This window comes from Pleurodeles waltl, chromosome 3_1 (assembly GCF_031143425.1).
Source record: "Pleurodeles waltl isolate 20211129_DDA chromosome 3_1, aPleWal1.hap1.20221129, whole genome shotgun sequence".
In the NCBI taxonomy this organism is placed as follows: Eukaryota; Metazoa; Chordata; class Amphibia; order Caudata; family Salamandridae; genus Pleurodeles; species Pleurodeles waltl.
In genome coordinates, this window is record NC_090440.1 from 1341684208 (window position 1) to 1341705786 (window position 21579).

The 21579-nt window shown below is 48.3% G+C and overlaps 1 protein-coding gene across 2 annotated transcripts in view; it reads left to right on the forward strand.

The window, feature by feature from the left end:
* Positions 1-21579, forward strand: part of KMT2A (lysine methyltransferase 2A) — a 1244888-nt gene that overhangs the window by 917390 nt on the left and 305919 nt on the right. For both annotated transcript variants that reach the window (XM_069224744.1, XM_069224745.1), the window contains exons 21-22: positions 6460-6597; positions 13669-13827. In XM_069224744.1, coding sequence (XP_069080845.1) covers positions 6460-6597; positions 13669-13827 — 297 coding nt within the window. The remainder of the gene's footprint in view (positions 1-6459; positions 6598-13668; positions 13828-21579) is intronic.

Sequence of the window (21579 nt, forward strand, 5' to 3'; positions counted from 1 at the left end):
TAGAGAGCCCTGGCTTTCTAGACACTGTGTCTAATTTATAGGGGTTTCCTGGACCTTGTATAATGTGCAAACACCATAGATGTGCACCACACACTAAGCCACCTTCCTACGTTGGTGGTGCAGCGGTGGGATAAGACACTTGAAATTGCCTTACCGCTCTGTCACTGGTAACTTTCCACAGGAAAGTCCACCACTAATCTGTAGGGTAGACTACACTTGGTAGTTAGGATCACTAGACTTCTAGTTTAGGTACTTTGGGGGTCTGGCATAGTCCTTTCTCTAAACTCTTTAGAAATTCTAGTTACTTAGAGTAGGTTGGTGCACTCACACCACTCTAGGGAAATGTCATGAGTAGAAAACACAGCTCAGGTCCCAGAGTCTCTGTATCAGAGCCTAACGTTTCAGGAATTTAGGTAGATGTGTGCTTCTAGGACGCTGAAGACGGGGAGAAATCCAAACAAATAACTCCTCCTAGGACTGTTCCTCCAGGCTGATAGCCAGAGCACTGCAGGCCAGGAAGAGCAAGAGGGAAAGACTGAACCCCAGTCTTAGAAAGTTTAGACCTAGATTTCACTGGAGCGGGTCAGGAAAAATCTGGAGAACACACTAATCCTGAGGGAGCACTCATAGCAGTGAAAATGGGGTCACACCAGTAGGACCACTTTTACTCCCAGGGGGTTAGTGCAGAGTCTCTCCATGAAGAGGGGTAGGTCCTCCTCATCTGCCCATACCCGTGTCTCAGCAGTATCTGATGAGACTAACCATCTAGCTCAGAGGGGGGGCTTCTGTTGACCCCACCTTCTCTAGCCTACATAAGCTAGAGAAGGTGATGCTGAGGCTGCAGCAGCAACAGTTAGCCCTTTATAGGGAGGCCTTGGCAGTGGAAAGGGAAAGGTAGAATTTGGGGCTAATAGCCCATGTTGGCAGCAGCAACTTTAGGGGCACCAGGGAGGACTCCTATGTCTCCAGGAGCCTAAGTAAAATTGTCCCTCCTTACAAGGTCGGGATGATATCCACAAGTGGTTCACTGCCTTGGAGAGGGACTGTAAAGTTCAGAGGGTCCCTCAAAGACAGTGGGCAGCCATCCTGTAGCTTTCCTTATCTGACCAAGAAAGGGACAGACTTCTCACTGTCCGAGAAGAGGATGCAGATAACTATCAAGCACTTAAGAATGCAGTCTTTGATGGGTTTGGGTTGACCACAGAGGAGTATAGGATCAAATTCAGGGAGACTAGGAAAGAGTCCTCCCTGGCTTGGGTTGATTTTGTGGACTGCTCTGTCAAGTACCTGGAAGGCTGGTTACATGGCAACAATGTGCATGATTTTCAGGGCTTGTACAATCTTCTTGTGAGAGAGCACATTCTTAATATTTGCTCATCTGATAGACTACAACAGGTCCTGGTGGATGCAGATCTGACCATCCCTCAAGATTTGGGTAAGATGGCAGAAAAATGGGTTTGCACCAAGGTGGGTAGGGAAACTTCCACAGAGTGTGACCACAAGAAGGATTCTTTCAAGAATCAGGACAAAGGTTGGGACAAACCGAACACAGTCTTCATCAGGCCCACAAAACCTTTCTGGGTTGGGTCTAAGTCCTCTTCCTCTTCCCACAAGAATCCTTGGTGCTACATCTGTAGACAGAAAGGTTACAGGGCAGGGGACAGCACCTGTGCTAAAAAGAGCAAAAAGCCTGCTACTACCACTTCCACCTCTAGTTCCCCTAGCAGTAGCAATAGCAATGGTAGTAGTAGTAGTCAGTTGAAAAGTGTAGCTGGGCTCACCCTGAGGACTGTAGTGGGCGCTGGGTTAGTCAGAGAGACTACTGAGGCAGTTTTGGTCTCTGCGGGTAGCATTGACCTTGTCCCCATAATATGGGTAAGTACAGGCAGCATCCCCTTATAAATGGTGTTGAGGCTGACGCCTACAGGGACACAGGTGCCAGTGTCACTATGGTGACTGAAAAACTGGTGTCAACTGAACACCTACTTGGTCACACTTACCAAGCTAACGACTCTCACAGCAACACTCAGTGCCACCCCATGGCTGCTGTTGACCTTAGCTGAGGTTGGTGGGGGGGGGGTTACTGGCCCAAAGAAAGTTGTGGTATCCACTTACCAACCTGTAGAGTGTCTGTTAGGTAATGAGTTGTAGACTTTGACTTGGTCTAAAGTGGTGTTGGAAGCCCATGCAGCAATGCTGGGTATCCCTGGGCACATCTTTGCTTTAACCAGAGCACGGGCCAAGGAGCAGGGAGAGAAAGGAGCACTGGAGCCTGGACAAATGGTCCAGGAAGCTCCCAAAAAGAGAGGCAGGCAGGATAAAAGGTTACCCCCTGCTCAAACTTCTAATGAGGATCCCACTACTGAGGGAGAGGAACCTGCTTCTTGGGTGGAACCTACACCAGACGAGCTTCAAGCTCATACAGCTGATCTTTTAGGTGCAGGGAGGACCCACCAGGGAAGAGCTTAGTCTAGAGCAGAAGTCCTGTCCTACTCTAGAAATTCTGAGGCAGCAAACTGCAGTTCAAGAAGCAGAGGATCGATGTCATTAGGACCCATAGGTTGTACTGGGACAATAAACTCCTTTATTCTGATGCATGAGACCTCAAACCTGGTGCCCCCAGAAGGTTGGTCATTCCCCAAAAGTTTAGGGACTTTTTTGTTGACCTTGGCACATGACATTCCCTTTGCAGCCCATTTGGGGCAAATAAAGACTTGGGACAGACGTATCCCTCACTTTCACTGGCCCTACATGTCTGAAGGTACAAAGGAGCTTTGTCCCTCCTGAGTAACATGTCAAGCCAGTGTCAAAGCAGGTGGCACTCCAAAGCCCCCTTTGTAGGAAGCTGGCTCTGTATATACTGTAGCCAAATGAGAACTAGTGTGCACATAGTCCAGGGGTTCCCCAAGAGGCTTGACAGATGCAATAATAGATAATACTAATGCTCTAATTGTGGTAGTTTGGTCGAGCAGTTAGGCTCATCAGAGGGTAGTGTTAAGCATTTGTTGTACACACACAAGAATTAAGTGAAAACACACTCTCAAAGACTTAACTCCAGGCCAATAGGTTTTTAGATAGAAAAATATTATTTTATTAATTTATTTCTAGAACCACAAGATTCATTTAGCAGGTAAGTACTTTAAATGAAAGGTATTTTACACAGTAATACTTATAACTTTGAATGGAATCAACAATGTACACAGTTTTCTTTAAAATGGCAAAAAGCTATTTTAAAAGTGCAATTTTTAACAGTTCCTGGGGGAAGTAAGTACAGTACAGTTTCTGAGGTAAGTTACACACTTATGGGTTCAGTCTCCGGTGCATAGGTTGCCCACGGTAGTGGGTTCAAGGTAACCACAGCAACACAGGGCCGGTCAGGTGCAGAGGTCAAACAGGAGCCAAAATAACGTGGACCCCTATGGAGACGGGGTACTCCGGTTCCGGTCTGCTTGTAGTTAAGTACCCGCGTTGTCAGAGGCAGACCAGGGGAGTTTCGCGGAGTTCTGGAGGGACCCCAAGTAGACACAAAAACCACACCCTCAGCGGCACGGGGCGGCCAGGTGCAGTGTGCCAACAGGGCGTTGGGTTCTCAATAGAACTCTATGGAGGGACTCAGGGGTCACTTAGGCGCTGCAGGCAGGGCACAGGGGGGACTCTTGGGCAAGCCACCAACTAAACAAGGGTGACGGCCGCCTGCTAGTCTTTGCTGCACTGTTGGTCGGTTTCTCTCAGGCCTAGGGGCTTCGGGTGCAGTGCTTCTCCAGGCGATGGATATCTTTGTCCCGGGCAGTTGCGGTCAGGGGGGGTCCACAGGATTACCTCTGCAGCCTCATTGTGGGGGGTGCAGAGAGGTCAGCCCAGGGTGGACACGTCATCTGGGGTTCCTCTCTGGATAGTTGGTTTTTCTGGACCCGGGGCGTCTGGTGCAGAGTAGTTGGACTTGCGCTTCTGGAGTGATGTGAGAGTCCCTTTAAAGTTAGTTTCTTTGTCTTCTTTTTGGACAGGTCTGCAGTCCACAGGAGTTTCTTGGTCCTCAGTAATGCAGGAAGTCCCCTGGAGGCTTTTTAGGGGTCTCTGGTCCTATAGAACGCGTTGCTTCTTTTCTTGTAGCTTTTCGAATTAGGAGATGGTCCGGTAGGGCTGAGGCCGAGTCAGTTGTCTCCTTCTCTTCTCTTCTCTGCAGGGTTTTCAGCTCAGCAGTCCTTCTTTCTTGAGGTTGTCAGGAATCTGAAGAGCTTGGTTCAGGGTCGCCCCTAAATACTAAATTTAGGGATGTGTTAGGGTCAGAGGGCAGTAGCCAATGGCTACTGTCCCTGAGGGTGGCTACACCCTCCTTCTGCCCACTCTCTTTGGGGAGGGTGGCACATCCCTAACCCTATTGGACCTACTCCTCCAAAGCAAGATGGAGGATTTCTCAAGGAGGGGGTCACTTCAGCTCTGGTCACCTTAGGGGTAGACCTGGCTGGAGGGGGTGACTCCTCCTTGTTTTTCTCATTATCCCTCTGGACCTGCCGCCAGAAGTGGGGGCTTTGTCTGGGGGCTGGGCATCTCCACCTGCCTTTGAGGCTCACCGCCTGGTGTTACAGTTCCTGCAGGGGGGAGGTGTGACGCGCCTCCACCCAGTGCAGGCTTTGTTTCTAGCCCCAGAGAGCACAAAGGCTCTCACCCCAGAGGGTCAGAAACCAGTCTCAGTAGCTGGCTGGCACAGACTAGTCAGTCCTGCACTGAAGGATTGGGTAAAATACAGGGGGCATCTCTAAGATATGCCCTCTGTGTGTATTTTTTAATAAATCCAACACTGGCATCAGTGTGGGTTTGATATTCTGAGAAGTTTGATACCAAACGTCCCAGTATTCAGTGTAGCCATTATGTAACTGTGGAGTTTGTTTTGTCTAACTCCCGGACCATATACTTAATATGGCCACACTGTACTTACAATGTCGACGAATGGACTTACACTGTAGGGGCTTATTGCCCATGCAGCTATGCCCTCACCTGTGCCCTTCCTTAGGGCTTTAAGGCCTGCTAGAGGGATGACTCACCTATGCCACAGGCAGTGTTTTGTGTGCATGGCACTCTTAAGGGGGGCCATGTCGACTTTGCCTTTTTCTCCCCACCAACACACACACAATCTGAAATGATAGTGTGCATGTGTTAGGTGAGCGGTCCCTTAGGGTGGCACAACACGTGCTGCAGCACTTAGGAACCTTCCCAGGTCACAGGGCCCTTGGTACTACTGGTACCTTTTACAAGGGACTTATCTGTGTGTCAGGGGTGTGCCAATTGTGGAAACAATTGTACATTTTTAGTGAAACAACACTGGTGCTGGGGCCTGGTTAGCAGGGTCCCAGCACACTTCTCAGTCAAGTCAGCATCAATATCAGACAAAAAGTGGGGGGGTAACTGCAACAGGGAGCCATTTTCCTACACCCATGTATTGCCTGACAAAGAGAACACTAGTCCCATTGAAGCAGACTCCTCCCGCAGGTGAGTCACAAACAAGAGAAAAGGGACAAAGCTTGTCCTTGGGCACCACAGGTAATCTTTTATCGTTACAACTCATGTGCCATTGATGCTGTGTGCTAATTGCATCAGTACTCAACAAGCAGTGTTTAACTTGCTTTCCTTTTTGCATTGTTATCTAACCCATGTATTTGGCAGTAGTTCAGCTTGATTTTAATCCATAAGAAGTAGCTCTTATTGCAGAAAAAGTTGTACACGTCTGCCCTACACTATACATTTGCTCAGATCCCTTTGATTTCTTGAAGTTTGGAGAAGTTGTCACAGGACTGCCCTCACGTTAAATTAGTCATGCCAGACTGGCTACGAGAGCTTGGGATTAGGATCTGATTTGCTTGTCCCCGTGCCCTCTTCTCCTCCTCCCCCTCCCCCATAAGGTCTCCCTGGACTTGAAAGGTGAGGAATTGACGTGACGAAGAGGTACTGCCCAAATTCTTCACCCCAGGCTCCAAACCCTACACCTTTATGCCTGGAGATTGAGCGGAGAAACGTTTGACTTATGTGCAGAGGTTGTTAGAATTTGAAAACTGAATGAAAGTCAAGTATGCCTTTCTGTGTAAAACGTAACAGGATATTCTTTCTTTTTCACATCGCTTTATTTAAATTTATATTTGTTGTGCTTTCATATTTCCAATTTGTTCCTTCAGCCTTTTTGTATGATTCATAAGACAGACTGTTTTTTTGCCAGTGTAACAGGAAAGTAAAGCACCAGTAGTTGCTCTGATGTGGTTAAAGTGATTCTCAAACTTTTAATAATGCTGATCCGTCAGGCTGGGAGTTCTTGTTTAAATAACCATTAGCTAGTAGCCTGGCCATATCGTTTAATACCTTTTATAGTTTCATACAAGGATTATAAGGGAATTACGCTCTGCCTCCAGTGGTTATCTTCAGTTTCCTCTTTGGAATTGCTGTGAACTATTGGTTTTGCCTCTTCTGCAGGACTCTGGGCGGCTTTTGTACATTCGCCAGAACGAGTGGACACATGTGAACTGCGCACTGTGGTCTGCAGAAGTGTTTGAGGACGATGACGGCTCTCTGAAGAATGTTCATATGGCTGTGATCCGTGGAAAGCAGCTGGTATGTTGTCATTGCTGAGTATTTTGCAGGCATATCTACTGATAACAAAGGTCATGCTTCCTGGTTTGCAGGTTAAGATGTGGGCAGTGTAGGAGAATATATTTTGTCACTTTGACACCCTGGAATTGTAGGTAAAAGGCTATACTGAAGCTGAACTGCTGTCTGCCGAGGTTTATGCAGTGGGACATTCCTCGCATCAGCACTGCACACGTTCTGTCTGCTTAGGAGAAAGATTACTAACCACCTTTCCTGAGGTTTCCTTTGCCTACCTGGAAAGCATTCGGCGGCATGCCCCTTGGTAGGTGAAGTCGTGAAAGAAAGGAGCTATTGTGGTGATCCATTTATTTGGTGATTTTACTGTTCTCCATTGTGGTGCAGCATAAAAGACAAGGAATCTTTTAAGCTAGCAATCATTGTGCTGAATATTGTAGGAAGCTGGCTCTTTATGTAGTAAACTAAAAAGAGGTATGCTGTGCAAAGAGCCCAGACAAACCCCAGATGGATTAACAGAGAAACAAATGACACCCCAAATTCTCTCTTTTATGGGAGTGTAGGCAAGCAGTTAGGCATATCAGAGGGTAGTGCTAAGCATGTAAGGCCCACACATAAGCAGTAAGTGGGACACATGCACAATAAAGAAATCCAACACCAATTTATAAAAGTAAGCCAAACTTTTATATAAATTTAGATACCAATATCACTGGAATAAGTTGAGTACTTTACGAGAAAGGAATCTTTAGAGTTTTCAAAAGTCAACAGTGCGTTTTTCTGTAGCTCCAAAGTTACTCTATGGAAGGTAAAGCATACATAGCAAATGGGTATTCCACAGCAACTTACAGGGCCAATCTTCTGAACTTAAGGTGAGTACAGGGCAGAGTCTTGGGCCACACCAACAGGTCACCTCTGGCAGCACTGGGACGGCCGGATGCAGTGGTGCAGTTCAGCGTCTGGTGCCTTGTGTAAGTCAATGCGGATCGGTCCGGTCACAAAGATGCAGCAGGGATGGACTGAGTACAGTTTGGGTGAACTACTAAGGGGCTTCAAGTCTTGCGATACTTGGGGACACAGGGGCACCAGTGGTCCTGTTCTCCTTGGTCCGGGGCAGCCGGGTGCCGAAGTGGTTTCCATCACCAGTGGCGGTCGCGGTGGAGGGGTCCCACAGAAATCAGCTGCAGGCGTGGACTGGGGGACCAGTCCGGCCGAACCAACAAGCGGCTTGGGTGTTACGAGCCTGGGAGACATACGGACACAGTGGTCCTTTTCTCCTCTGTCCGGGTGCAGAGGTGTAGTGGATTATCAGGTCTCCATCACTAGAGGCAGCCGCGGTGAATGGGCGTCTGCAGAAGGAGGCCACAGTGGGTGAATTCAAGGTGGAGGGCCTGTGAACCACTTTGACACCGTTGTCCCACTTTAACTCGGGCTAGTCAGGTCGTGTACAGTGGTGATGCCCGGCTTCAGGGTTTGGCAGTCCCAGGCTTCTCTCTTCTGTCTTTGGTTGGCGGCAGATGCAAGGAAGCAGCTCCTCTGCTCCAAGGGAGTTCTTCTTGGTGAATAGCGAAGCACTGGAAGCTCTTCCGGTTTCATGGATGCGGCAGGACAGGTCAGTTGCTCCACAAGGTTCACGTGCAGGCTGGCAAGGTTGGCACCAAGTCAGTTGTGCTCCTCGGTTCTTGGATCAGCAGACTTCTTGTCCACTCCTTCTTTTGTGTCCAGCGAAGATCTGTTTTCCTGGTATCAGGAGGTCCTCTGAATACTCACTTTAGGTGGTGTAAAGTTGTGAAGGGTAGTAACCAATGGGCTACTTACCCTTAGGGTCACTGCATCCCTTAGTTAACCACCTCCTTTAGGGAGTGGGTATCACCCTGTCCCAGAATTCCTAAGGCAGTGTTCACTTACTGGCTGGTAACTCGAGGGGGTATGTCCAGCCTGGCAGTGCAGTACACCTCGTTTAAAGCTAATTCTTCTGCCTGTCCAGGTGCCAAATGGGCCCTGGGTTGGGGGAGTGTGCATCTCCCTCTGAGGGAAGCCATATCTGCATACCAAAGGTGGTGGGCTTGTTTGAAGCTTCCTGCTTTGGAATTCAGATTTGCAGGTGTAGGAAGCTGGCTCTGTATATACTATCTCAAAATTAGAGACCGTGTTAACAGAGTCCAGGGGTTCCCCAAGAGGCTTGCCAGAGGCAATAATAGATAATACTAATGCTCTATTTGTGGTAGTGTGGTCGAGCAGTTAGGCTTATCAGAGGGTAGTGTTAAGCAATAAATGAGAACACACACTCACTGACTCAACTCCAGGCCAATAGGTTTTTATTTAGAAAAATATTCTTTTCTTAATTTATTTTAGAACCACAAGATTCAAATTGCAGGTAAGTACATTAAATGGTAGCTAATTTGTGGATACTGCAAAATTCAACAATTCTGGGCGGGGGGGAGTACAGGTTAGTTTTGGAGGTAAGTAAAGCACTTGTAAGTTCATTCTCCTCTGCATAGGCAGCCCACCGTTGGGGGTTCAAGTCAACCCCAGGTGCAGAGGTCAAAGAGGGGCCTAAATAACATAGGTGCCTATGGAGACAGGGGGTGCTCCGGTCCCAGTCTGCTAGCAGGTAAATACCTGCATCCTCAGGGAGCAGACCACGGGGGTTTTGTAGAGCACTGTGGGGGGTCCCAAGTAGGCACACAAAGTACACCCTCAGCGGCACAGGAGCGGCCAGGTACGGTGGGCAAACAAGACGTCGGGTTTGTAATAAGAATCAATGGAGTGACCCGGGGGTCACTCAGATGTTTCAGGCAGGGCACGTGGGCTTCTCGGGCCAGCCACCAACTGGGCAAGGGTGAGGGCTGCCTGCTGGTCACTGCTGCACTGGTGATTGGTTCTTCACGGGCCTGGGGGCTGCAGGTGCAGTGCTTCTTCCAGGCATCTGGTTTCTTCTCACCTTTGCGGTCGGGGGGGTCCTCAGGATTCCCTCTGCAGGCGTCGTTGTGGGCTTGCAGAGAGGTTAGCCCAGAGTGGACACATCGTCAGAGTCGCCTGGGGATCCTGTAAGGAAATGCCTCCTTGGCGTGGTTACCCCCTGACTTTTTGCCTTTTGCTGATGCCAGTTATGATTGAAAGTGTGCTGGGACCCTGCTAACCAGGCCCCAACACCAGTGTTCTTTCCCTAAACTGTACCTTTGCTTCCACAATTGGCACAGCCCTGGCACTCAGATAGGTCCCTTGTAAATGGTACCCCTGGTACCAAGGGCCCTGAGACCAGGGAAGGTCTCCAAGGGCTGCAGCATGCCTTATGCCAGCCTGGGGACCCCTCACGCAGCACATGCACACTGCCTCACAGCTTGTGTATGCTGGTGGGGAGAAAATGACTAAGTCGACATGGCACTCCCCTCAGAGCGCCATGCCAACCTCACACTGCCTGTGGCATAGGTAAGTCACCCCTCTAGCAGGCCTTACAGCCCTAAGGCAGAGTGCACTATACCATAGGTGAGGGCATATGTGCATGAGCACTATGTCCCTACAGTGTCTAAGCAAAACCTTAGACGTTGTAAGTGCAGGGTAGCCCTAAGAGTATATGGTCTGGGAGTTTGTCAAACACGAACTCCACAGTTCCATAATGGCTACACTGAAATCTGGGAAGTTTGGTATCAAACCTGTCAGCACAATAAATGCACATTTTTTGTAAAAGGCACCCAGAGGGCATCTTAGACATGCCCCCCCCCCCGAATACCAATCTGACTTCCAGTGTTAGGCTGACCAGTTTCTGCCAGCCTGCCACAACCAGACGAGTTGCTGGCCACATGGGGAGAGTGCCTTTGTCACTCTGTGGCCAGGAACAAAGCCTGTACTGGGTGGAGGTACTTCTCACCTCCCCCTGCAGGAACTGTAACACTTGGGGGTGACCCTCAAAGGCTCACCCCTTGTGTTACAGCGCCACAGGGCATCCCAGCTAATGGAGATGCCCGCACCTCTGGCCACTGCCCCCACTTTTGGCAGCAAGGCTGGAGGAGATAATTAGAAAAACAAGGAGGAGTCACCCACCATTCAGGACAGCTCCTAAGGTGTCCTGAGCTGAGGTGACCCTTGCCTTTAGAAATCCTCCATCTTAAGTTTAGAGGATTCCCCAAATATGATTAGGGATGTGCCCCCTTCCCCTCAGGGAGGAGGTACAAAGAGGGTGTAGCCACCCTCCAGGACAATAGCCATTGGCTACTGCCCACCTAGACTAAAACACCCCCCTAAATTTAGTATTTAGGGGCACCCAAGAACCCAGGAAATCAGATTCCTGCAACCTGAACCAAGAAGAAGGACTGACCTGAAAGTCCTGCAGAGACAACGGAGACAACTGCTCCTTCTCCCCGCAATGAATGACATTGGTGCTAGGATCATGATATTTCAGCCTCAGTCCTGGATTTCAATGAGGATAATACTGGTGGCCTCCTGTATCTTGTTGGCAATCACACCAAGTGGCATATGCAGGTTTTGCAGTGTGATCTGAAGCCTCAGTGGGTACTGCATCCGGTGTATCTGACCTAGTCCAGGTTTAGGAGGAGACTGCCAAAGATCTGCAGTAATGGCTACTGGATCGCAGTTGGGTCAGTGGCAGACTCCTTTACCTTCCCCACCTAGAGTTGCAAGTGGTAACCAAGGTTATTGCTTCTGCGATAGGGCAGCCATCTAGAAGAGGTGAAGATCAGAGGTATCTGGTGTCCTGCTGAGGCCCGGCTCCACAACATCGTATTTAAGTTGGAAGCTGTCCGTTTGGCATTGAAAGCTATTCTACCTTCCGACAAGGGGAGGATGGTTCAGGTGTTCACAGACAACATCACCTTCTCGTATTACTGAGCCAAGCAGGATGGGATGGGGTCGTAGACCCAGTGCAGGGAGGACCTGCTATTCTGTACGTGGGTGGGACTTCAGGGAATTTTCTTGGTGTTGCAGCACCTGGCAGGATCTTTGAACACCAGTGCGGACAAACTCTGCTGCTGACTCCTTGTGGCTCACAAATGGCGGTTAAATCCAAAGGTGGCGCAGGGTCTTTTATGTGACTCGGGAGAACCTTGACTCAATCTAGCCACCGCCGCCGAGAAGGCTCAATGTCCATATGCACATTCGCGTTTCTGAAGCTACTCTCACTAGGAAACGCATTTAACTTAAAGTAGGGCTCCTTTGTCTTTCTGTCGATACCACTCATGCCTTGAGTTCTGAAGAAGATCAGGACTGAGATTCATCTTAGTGACTATAGATTGGGTATGGAGAGTATGGTATCCATAGTTCCTGGGCATGAGCATCTGTCATCGGATCAGGCTAGATCTGTCACAGTTCTGCACCTCAATCTGCCCACACTCCACCACCATGTTTGAAGATTGGGCAGCGACAGTTGAGTGTCTTTGACCTTCTTCTTGAGGTAGTACATGTAGTTCTTGCATCTATGCGCCCTTCACCCAAGTCTGTATACATCTGCCGTTGGGACAAGTTTGTGTGTGGCCTTGTGTGCTACCAAGCATATGGACCCACTCCATGCCAATCTGTCCAAGGTTATATTCTTTGTGTTGTCCTTAGCCCAGCAGGACATGCTATGGGCACTGTCAAAGGGTACCTTTTAATTTTTCCAGCCTTTTATGTTTACCAGACCAGTCCTCCTTAATCAAGTCATCTGTTGTGGTGAAGTTTCATAAAGGTTTATAAGATTTGTGTCCACCTTCTCCTTTAATCATTGCGCAGTGGTACTTCAGTTTAATTTGGACTTTTCTTACGTATTCTCCATTTAAACCTATGCACGGCCGTCCTCTTAGGTTGTCCACCCTCAAGTTAGCCTTTGTGGTTGGTATAACATCGGCACCGAAAGTGCATGAGGTTCAGGAACCCTAAGTTAACTTTCATTGCACTTACTTCTGCCCAGACAAGCTGGTTCTAATAACTCATACCTCTTTTTTGCCTAAGATGGTGACTCCTTTTCACATCGGACAGTCTATCACCCTCCCAATGTTCTTAGCTCCACCTCACCCCTTTAAAGAGGAGGATCCGAAAAGGGCTTCTACATCAATGGTACCAAGGACCACCAAATGGATGATCAGCTCTTTGAGTTCACTAGAGCTAGAAAGGCTAGGTAGTGCAGAAAAGGAACATCTCACTCTAGATCATGCTCTGATCTTCTACTGTATGGCTATAACGCAGCCCGCGGGCTCATTCTACCAGAGCCAAGGCTGCTCGCACTGCATTGGCACATGAAGTACCTGACCTGGACAGATAGCTATGTCGACATCATTGTATACATTCATGAAACACTGTTGTCTGGACTGTCAGGTTCATCTATATGGGCATTTTGCTCACTTGGTCCTTTCAAGAATTTGTGGTTTTGGTGCGTTCACAGACCCATCTCCTAGCTGGTACTGCTTGACTGTCTATCCAGGTGGTGAGAATCTGTGGTTAGAAGTCTCTATCAGAAGAACAAGATACTTACTTTCAGTAGCACTCTTGCTGGTAATGACTCTAACTGCTAATTCCTCTCAGACCTTCCTATCCTCCCCATTCTGTGAACTGGGTTCCACATCTTAATGTTTCAGAGAATCATGAGAACAACTGATTTCTTTTTGTATGTGTGGTGGCTATATAGACCTGTGAACGACGACAAGGAGTCACAGGTGCCACCACTTGGTGCACAGTCTTGGTGCACAGGTGTACTGCTTCAAAGATTTCCACATCCAGTGTGATGCCCGGTGAGTGTCCAAATGGTGAGGTATATGCTGTTAATTTCTACAAGAAAGCGAGTTACCAAAGGTAAGTTTGCAGTCTTGTTGATGCATAGCCGCATATACATACTTATTTTTCACATTCTATGATGAAATATATAGCCAAGGAAAGTAAGTATTCTATGACAGAAACTATCCTTTATTGTGGCCCATTCTGTATACCATGGTATTTATTCACTGCTCAGCCTACTGCTACAAGGTCTTACAAATGATATCTGGGACACAGACGAAGGTGCACATTGCATCACATCACATTACAGTATAACAATAATGCATTTTAGCTGTTCCATCAACTCAGTTTTTGTTTTTCTTGTCCTTCTATATGCAGCGGTGTGAGCATTGCTTAAGGCCAGGGGCCACGGTGGGATGCTGTCTCACATCTTGCACCAGCAACTATCACTTTATGTGTTCGCGAGCAAAGAATTGTGTCTTCCTAGATGACAAGAAGGTGTACTGTCAGAAGCACCGGGACCTCATCAAGGGCGATGTGAGTACTTCCAGAAGTTCTAGTCTATTAAGATTTCACTGTGTGAATTACAGTCCATTGCACCACAGTTGCATTAAGAGAGAGAGATGGGGAAACCAAGCACATTTGCCTCAAATCTCCTACTCTGTGTATACAACCTAATATTTTCTTTTTCTGCTTGAATTTCTGTACAGTGTTCTGATGCTGCATATCATTAATATGCAAGTTGATAGTTTTGGTCAAAGCGGGAAAGTGGTGGAGCGGATGAGAGTGTTGTATTAGGGTGACATTTTTAGCAGATTTGGTATAGCAATTTCCAATTGGGTATAGCCAATTCGACATACACTTTAAGGTCAGGGCACTGGCACTGGCACTGAGGTCTGGTTAGCAAGCCTCAGTGCGCTCTGAATCGAAAAAAACAGCAGCGTAAGTCCAATAACATGGCGGTGATCACACAAAAAAAGACATTCGCTTGCAACCAGAAATTAGTTCTGAATGAGGATGTGCTCTTCAGGATATTTTCAGATTGGGGACTTCTATATCAGACCGCTTTGCAAATTCTCAAAATGCAAAATGCCCAGTCCTGGCCTCCAGATTGTGAGAACCGGGTTCTGTGCGCAATGCCCTTTTGATAGACTGGTCAGGAAAGTTTATTTCTGCTTTCCAGTGACACCCCTGATTACAGTATTTCAGTGGTTCCCAATCTGTGTGTTGTGTCACCCTGATGCTCCATTGAAAACTAGATAGGGGCACTGCACACCAGGCACACTGTGTGGAAACTACTAAAGTGAACAAATTCAGGCTGCCGATTTAAATGGTGTGACAAGCGACAACGATGGTATCTGAGTTCACAGTCACTAAATAGTGAAACTATCCAATCCGTAGATGGCTAAGGTCCACAGCTAAAATGGCCCCTCTAGTGCTGACTGGAACTTACAATTCATCCTGAAAGATAGGACTGGAGTCCCTGCATTACCGCCGTGGTGCTTTGCAAGTTCTTAATCGGTTGCTGCTGCTGCGCACCACTGTCTATGAAGATACCACAGACGTGAAGCAGGGCTGGGAAGCCATCCAGTCAAAGAAGGTGAGGGGTGTGGTGCCTTTGTTTTGATGGAGCTTTGGCTCAGAAATGTTTTGACACCCGTGTGACTTACGTAGATAGGCGGGATTTCCAGTGCAGAAACATTCCATGCCACGGTAGTGGCATGCGCACTAGTGATGATGGAAGATGCACTGACAGCCACCACCGGGTGCACATCACAGCTAGGGGTCTTGTGTGGTTTTGAAGTCTAGCGAGGAGGTCAAAGACATCTTCACCTCCTAATATCTGCCTGAATGTGGACACTATTTCCTGCTGTGCACGTTTTCATACTCCTTATGTTGGGGTGAACTGCAAAATGCATCTCCAGCATCAGCATGGTTTTATCAAACTCTAAAGCACATTACATGGCTGCGTGTTTTTATTTCAGTGAGACTAGCCTGGATGCAGGATGTGGTCCTGCTTGCATGGCAATTTAATAGCACAAATGCGTTGTCCCGCTCCCCATATAAATCTTTTGGATCTAAAATGTACTTACTTAGATCTGATGTTACAGGACTCTCTGCATTTCAGTTTGATGGCATGTGTGGCATAGATACTTATGTTCTGCATACTTCTGCCATGTAGTGTTGGGTCTGGAAAGTTGCAAGCTGTTTTTCTTCAAAAAGTCTTTAGAGTCACGAGGTGCAGTGACTCCTCTTGCTGGTAATGCACATGAGTATTGTAGGAAGCTCTCTCTATATAGTGCACTAAAAAGAAGTACACCATACAGAGTCCAGTGGATCCCCATTTGGTTTGCAGAGGCAAAAGTAACTGGGACTAATGCTCTTATTTTGTGGCACTGTGGGCAAGCGATTAGGCTTATTATAGGGTAGTGCTAAGTATTTGTTGTACTAACAGAGGCAGTAAATCAGACACACTCCAAGAATAAATCAGACCAATTAGAAAAATAACACTTTTTTATATATACTTTGAAACCAAGAACTTTATTACAAGGTAAGTATGTTTTTAAGCATAAGTATTTTTAACTTGCAAAAAAGGATACAGTGCAATTTTTGAGTTCTTCTAAGTTAACCTATGGGAAGAAAACAGTCTGTAAGCAGGTAGTGTACAGTGACTTACAAGAACAATCTCCTGAGTTTAAGCTGAGTAGAGGGAAAGGTCAAAGGCCGCACCCATAGTATACTCTCAGCGGCACAGGGTGCGAAACAGTGTTCGGTGCCCAATGGGTTCCTATAGAGATTGATCACTGTTAAAAGAGGCTGCAGACTAGAACTGGGCGTCCTGTTTGGGTGAGCCACCAAGTGGGCTCAGGTCTTGCGATGCTTGGGGACGTAGGGACACCAGTGGTCCTCCTCCTCTCCTTGGTCTGGGGCACCTGGGTGCAGAGGATGGTGTCACTGTTGGCGGTGGAGGGGGCACATGGAACAGGCTGCAGGCCAACAAGTGAGCTCAAGTCTCACAAGCCTCACGGATGCGGTGACACCATTGGCCCTCTTCTCCGTCCGGTTTGTCCAGGTACAGTGGATTGCACAAATTGACAGTAGGTGTCAGTGTGAAGGTCGCAGTGGGGAGGGAAACCTATGATGGACTTTGCTGCTGGAGAGATGGGGGGACCAAGTTGGCACTGTTAGCCCACTTCAACACTGGCTGGTAGGCTCTGGTGCAGTGGTGCTGTCCGGCTGTGGTTTTGGCGGTAAGGAGTCATCTTCAGCAGTTCTTGGGTGCCTTCAACGATGCAGGGGAACAGCTTTGCTACTTCATGGAAATTGCTTGTGCTGGGGTGAAGGCTGGCAGTCTTCCCAGGCATTTGGAAGTTTCAGCAGCTGGAGGACGCAGTGTCTTTTTCACAATTGTCGAAGTCCACAGACAGGCTGGCAGGGTTGGCGCCAAGACTGTCACAGATCATCTTACCTTTTGTTTCTCTGATGTGTCCTTCTGATCAGCAGGGTTCTGAGTTCTGGGGTTCAGGAGTGCCACCTAAATACTCAACTTAGAGGTGTTACAGGGAGTTCCACGTTGCAGCGAATGGGTTGCCCACCTTTAGAATGGCTACACCCTTTCTGTGACCACTGCCTTTGGGAAGTTGGCATAACCTTTACCCTAGTGGTCTAATTCCTTCCAAACCAAGAGAGTGGAATTTAAAAAGTGGTGTCCACTTCAGCTCGTCCACCTTGCGGGTGGAACTTGCATGAAGTGGGCACACCTCATAATCTGCCTATTTTTCCTGCCTGTCTTGCTGCCGTAAGTGGGGTCAGGAAAGGGGCTGGTCATTTTTGCTATTTGGAGATACCTGGGTTGCATATAAAAGTGGTTATGCCTTTGAAGCTTACTGCTCTGGAATGTCCATCCTGCCTGGGGGAGGTGTCAAGCACCCCCGCCAAGTGCAGGCTTTTGTCTCTGGATCCCAAGAGTGCTGGCTGTCAACTTAAGTTGGGGGAGATGGCGGGGTTGGGATTCAGAAACATGGCTAACATGGCTGTACTGGTCAGGAGCAGTCAGTTAACACCCTAGCAGTTGGTAGGTATTCAGGGGGCACCTCTAAGGTGCCCTCTGGGTGTATGTATTGGTGAGTCCAACACTGGCATCAGCTTAGGTTCACCAGTATGCGATGCTTGATACCAAACATCCTTGTCTTCAATGAGGCCATCATGTAGATGGGGAACTCGTAGTGTCCAGCACATGTATTTAAAATGGCTTCCCTGGTCACTTACTATGTCTGAGATTCGACAGACCTAGCAGGGGGCTTATCTCCTTGTGCAGATATGCCCTCACATAATGCACCCTGCCTTAGAGCTGTAAGGCCTACTAGGGGGCTGACTTGCATATATTGTATGCAGTGTTAGGGGACATGGCACACAGGCTGTGTGCTGTGTTGTGTTTTTACTTTTGTCTGCACCAAGACATGCAGTCTTCTGTGGCAGGCTGTCATGTGCTTGGTGAAGGGTCCCTTAAGCTGGCACAATTCGTGCGGCAGCCCTTAGGGACCCTCTTTGGTACCGCAGTCCCCCGGTACCAGAGGTACCATTTACTATGGACGTACAGAGAGCGCTAAAGGTTTTGCCAATTGGGGCAACGTCTGTGCAGTTTTAAGAGAAATAGATCTGGCACTGAAGACATGGTTAGCAGGAACCCTGTGAACTTTCAGTCAAAATTACATCCGATACCAGGCCATTGGTGGGAGCTAACCATGCCAAAAAGGGTGCTTTCCTACATGCCCTCCCCCCTCAAACGAAAGAGAATGAAACTGACGTTTCCCAAGAGAGTCCTCATCTTTTATGTGGAAGAACCTGGAAAGGCCATCTACATTGGTGTGGTCAGTCGAAGGTTTGTGTTCCACTGAAAAGTCCATTCCCCGTAGAGCTATGGACCACCTTACCAGTTTGGGGTTTTCACCTCTCATCTGCATTAGTCATTTGAGAGTCCTGTGGTCAGTTTGGACAAGGAAGTAAAAGCCAAACAAGTATGGCCTCAGATTCTTCAGGGTCCACATTACAGCAAAGGCTTCCATCTCAATGGCACACCAACGCTGCTGTCTGGAGGGTAACCTCCTGCTAATGAAAGCAACAGGTTGGTCATGTCCATCATTGATGTGGGACAAGACTGCTCCTATCCCTTGTTCAGAGACATCTGTCTGCACTCTGACCTGCTTGGTGTAATCAGGAGCTTTTAGGATGGGTGCTGAGCACATTGCTTCTTTCAAGGTTCTCAAAGGTCTTTTGACAGCTCACTGTCCAGTTTACCTTTTTTGGACATCTTTTTGGAGGTCAGTTCTGTGAGAGGTGCCACAATGGTGCCATATCATTTCACAAACATCCTGTAGTCAAGCTAAGGAATACCCTGTCTTGGGTCTGGGTTGTTTGAGCTATCCAGTCCAGAATTGTCTTGATCTTGGGTTTTAGTGGTTCAACTTGGCCTCTGCAAGGTCGCCCAGGTATACAACCTTACCCTGCCCTATCTGGCACTTGCTGGCCTTGAAAAGTAGGCCTGCACTTCTCAGAGCCTCTAGGACTTTGCCCAGGTGGATCAGGTGATTCTGCCATGTAGAGCTAAAGACAGCAGTATCATCAAGATATGCTGCACTAAAGTCTTCTAACCCAGCAAGGACTTTGTTCACCAAACTTTGGAAGGTGGCAAGGGCAATCTTCAGTCCAAAGGGCATAACAGTAAACTGATAATGCCCATGAGGAGTGGAGAATGCTGATTTCTCCTTTTCTCCAGGGGTCAGACACTAAGCAGACCCAGCTTCATATTCAACCACAAACTGGCTGTGTTTTTGGTCGAAGCAGTTATTTTGACATCTTCTAAAAGACAGCTTTCCTTTGAGGAGGCTATTGATATTCATGCACCTCCTGCCAAACACAAGAGGATGGACAGATAATATGGTGCCATACATCCTCCTTTGCTTTCTTCTCCACCTGTACCACCACCACACTCGCCTTCACCTCCACATTCACATTCACAGGGTGGCCCCCTTGACATCATCCCTCAGGGTTCTCCCCCCACTCTTTCCAAAATGATCAAAAAGGTAGGGGTCACTACTCCCTCTTCCCCACAAGAGATAGATCCTTGGTCACAATATGATGTAGATCCCTCCACAGACATAGATGTCTACCTGACTGGCAGTTGAAGGCTGGCTTGCACCAGGCTGTGATCTTCCTCCTCCAGACTACGGGCACCACCTGCATTCACTGGTGTTCAGTATAAACATGTTGAAGTCACACCTGACTGGCTCTCAAATGCTTACTGTCATCTGAGCTGTTCTGGACACAGTGCAGTTTCGGGTTTATCCTCCCGAGCGGTGAGTCCAGGATAATCAGGCTAATATACTGATGTTCAATCTCCGTCCTGGCTTACGGTGAGACTGACTCTGAGGCTGCTGGGCCTCATGCCCTCCTGCACCCTGCTGGTGACACATGCCAGGTGGCATATGCAGGCTCAGCAGTGGGACCTGAAGTTCCAGTGGGTGTAGCATCAGGGGAATCTCTCCAACATGGTCCAGATCTCGGAGGGATCTGCGAAACGTCTGCAGTGGTGGTTAACAAATCACGATTTGGTAAGAGGCAGATCCCTCTCCCTTACCCAACCAGTTCTGACAGTAGTGACAGGTGGTTTACTCCTGGGATGGTGCGGCCATCTGGGAGAGTTGCCAATCAGAGGCATCTGGTCTCCGGAGGAATCCAGACTCCACATAAACCTATTGGAGTGGCGTGCGATCCGGCTAGCATTAAAATCCTTTCTTCCCTCTGTCAAGGGAAAGGGTGCAGGTGTTCACGGACAACACCACCGCCATGTGGTGCTGCAGCAAGTAGGGCGGGGTGGGGTTATGGACCCTTTGTCAAGAAGCTCTGCGCCTCTGGACATGGCTGGGAACAGCAGATCATATTCCTGGTGATTCTACATCTGGTGGACTCTCTGAACACCAGAGCAGACAAACTCAGCCGAAAATGTTTACTGGATCACAAATGGCATCTCCACCTGGCGGTGGCACATGGTCTGTTTCAGCAGTGGGGAGAGCCTTGGTTAGATCTATTGGTCTCCTCAGACAAAGCTCAATGCGACTCATTTTGTGCGTTGGATTTTCCAAGGAGGTAATCACTCAGAGACACTTTTCCTCTTCAGTGAAATGCAGGCCTACTGTTTGCCTTTCTGCCAATACCGTGTCTTGCCCAGAGTCCTCAAGAAGGTCAAGAATGACCCTGCGCAAGTAATCCTGGTGGTTCCAGATCGGGCACAGGGTCTGGTATTCCAAGCTGCTGAGGATGTCCATTGATCCTCTGATCAGTCTTCCTCTTCGGGAGGCTCTTTTGTCACAGCAGCAGAGGAGGGTTCTTCACTGAACCTGTCCAGTATCCGCCTTCTTGCATGGAGATTGCGAGGCGACAATGGACAGCTTTTGACTTTAGTCCCAAAGTTGGTAACGTAATCTTTGCAGCCAGGCGCCCCTCCATCAAGACGATATGCACCTGTCGTTGGAAGACGTTTGTGGCATGGGGCATGGCCAAGTCTGATGAGCCTCTTTCTTTACCTCTCTTTGAGATCCTCTGGTTTATCTTTTCCCTGGCCCACTAGGGCTCTGCTATGGGTGCGTTTAAAAGTTGTTTGTCTGCTATTTCTGCATTTTTGAGGGTGACTGATCAGCCTTTTTACCTAGGTTCCTGTAAGGAAATGCCTCCTTGGCATGGTTACCCCCTGACTTTTTGCTTTTGCTGATGCCAAGTTATGATTGAAAGTGTCCAGGGACCCCGATGACCAGTCCACAACGCCAGTGTTCTTTCCCTAAACTGTACCTTTGTTTCCACAATTGGCACAGCCCTGGCACTCAGATAAGTCCATTGTAACTGGTACCAAGGGCCCTGATGCCATGGAAGGTCTCTAAGGGCTACAGCATGTCTTATGCCACCCTAGGGACCCCTCACTCAGCACATGAACACTGCCTCACAGCTTGTGTGTCCTGGTGGGGAGAAAAAGACTAAGTCGACATGGCACTCCCCTCAGAGTGTCATGCCAACCTCACACTGCCTGTGGCATAGGTAAGTCACTCCTCTAGTATGCCTCATAGCCCTAAGGCAGGGTGCACTATACCACAGGTGAGGACACATGTGCATGAGCACCATGCCCCTACAGTGTCTAAGCAAAACCTTAGACATGGTAAGTGCAGGGTAGCCATAAGAGTATATAGTTAGTGAGTTTGTCAAACACAAACTCCACAGTTCCATAATGGCTATACTGAA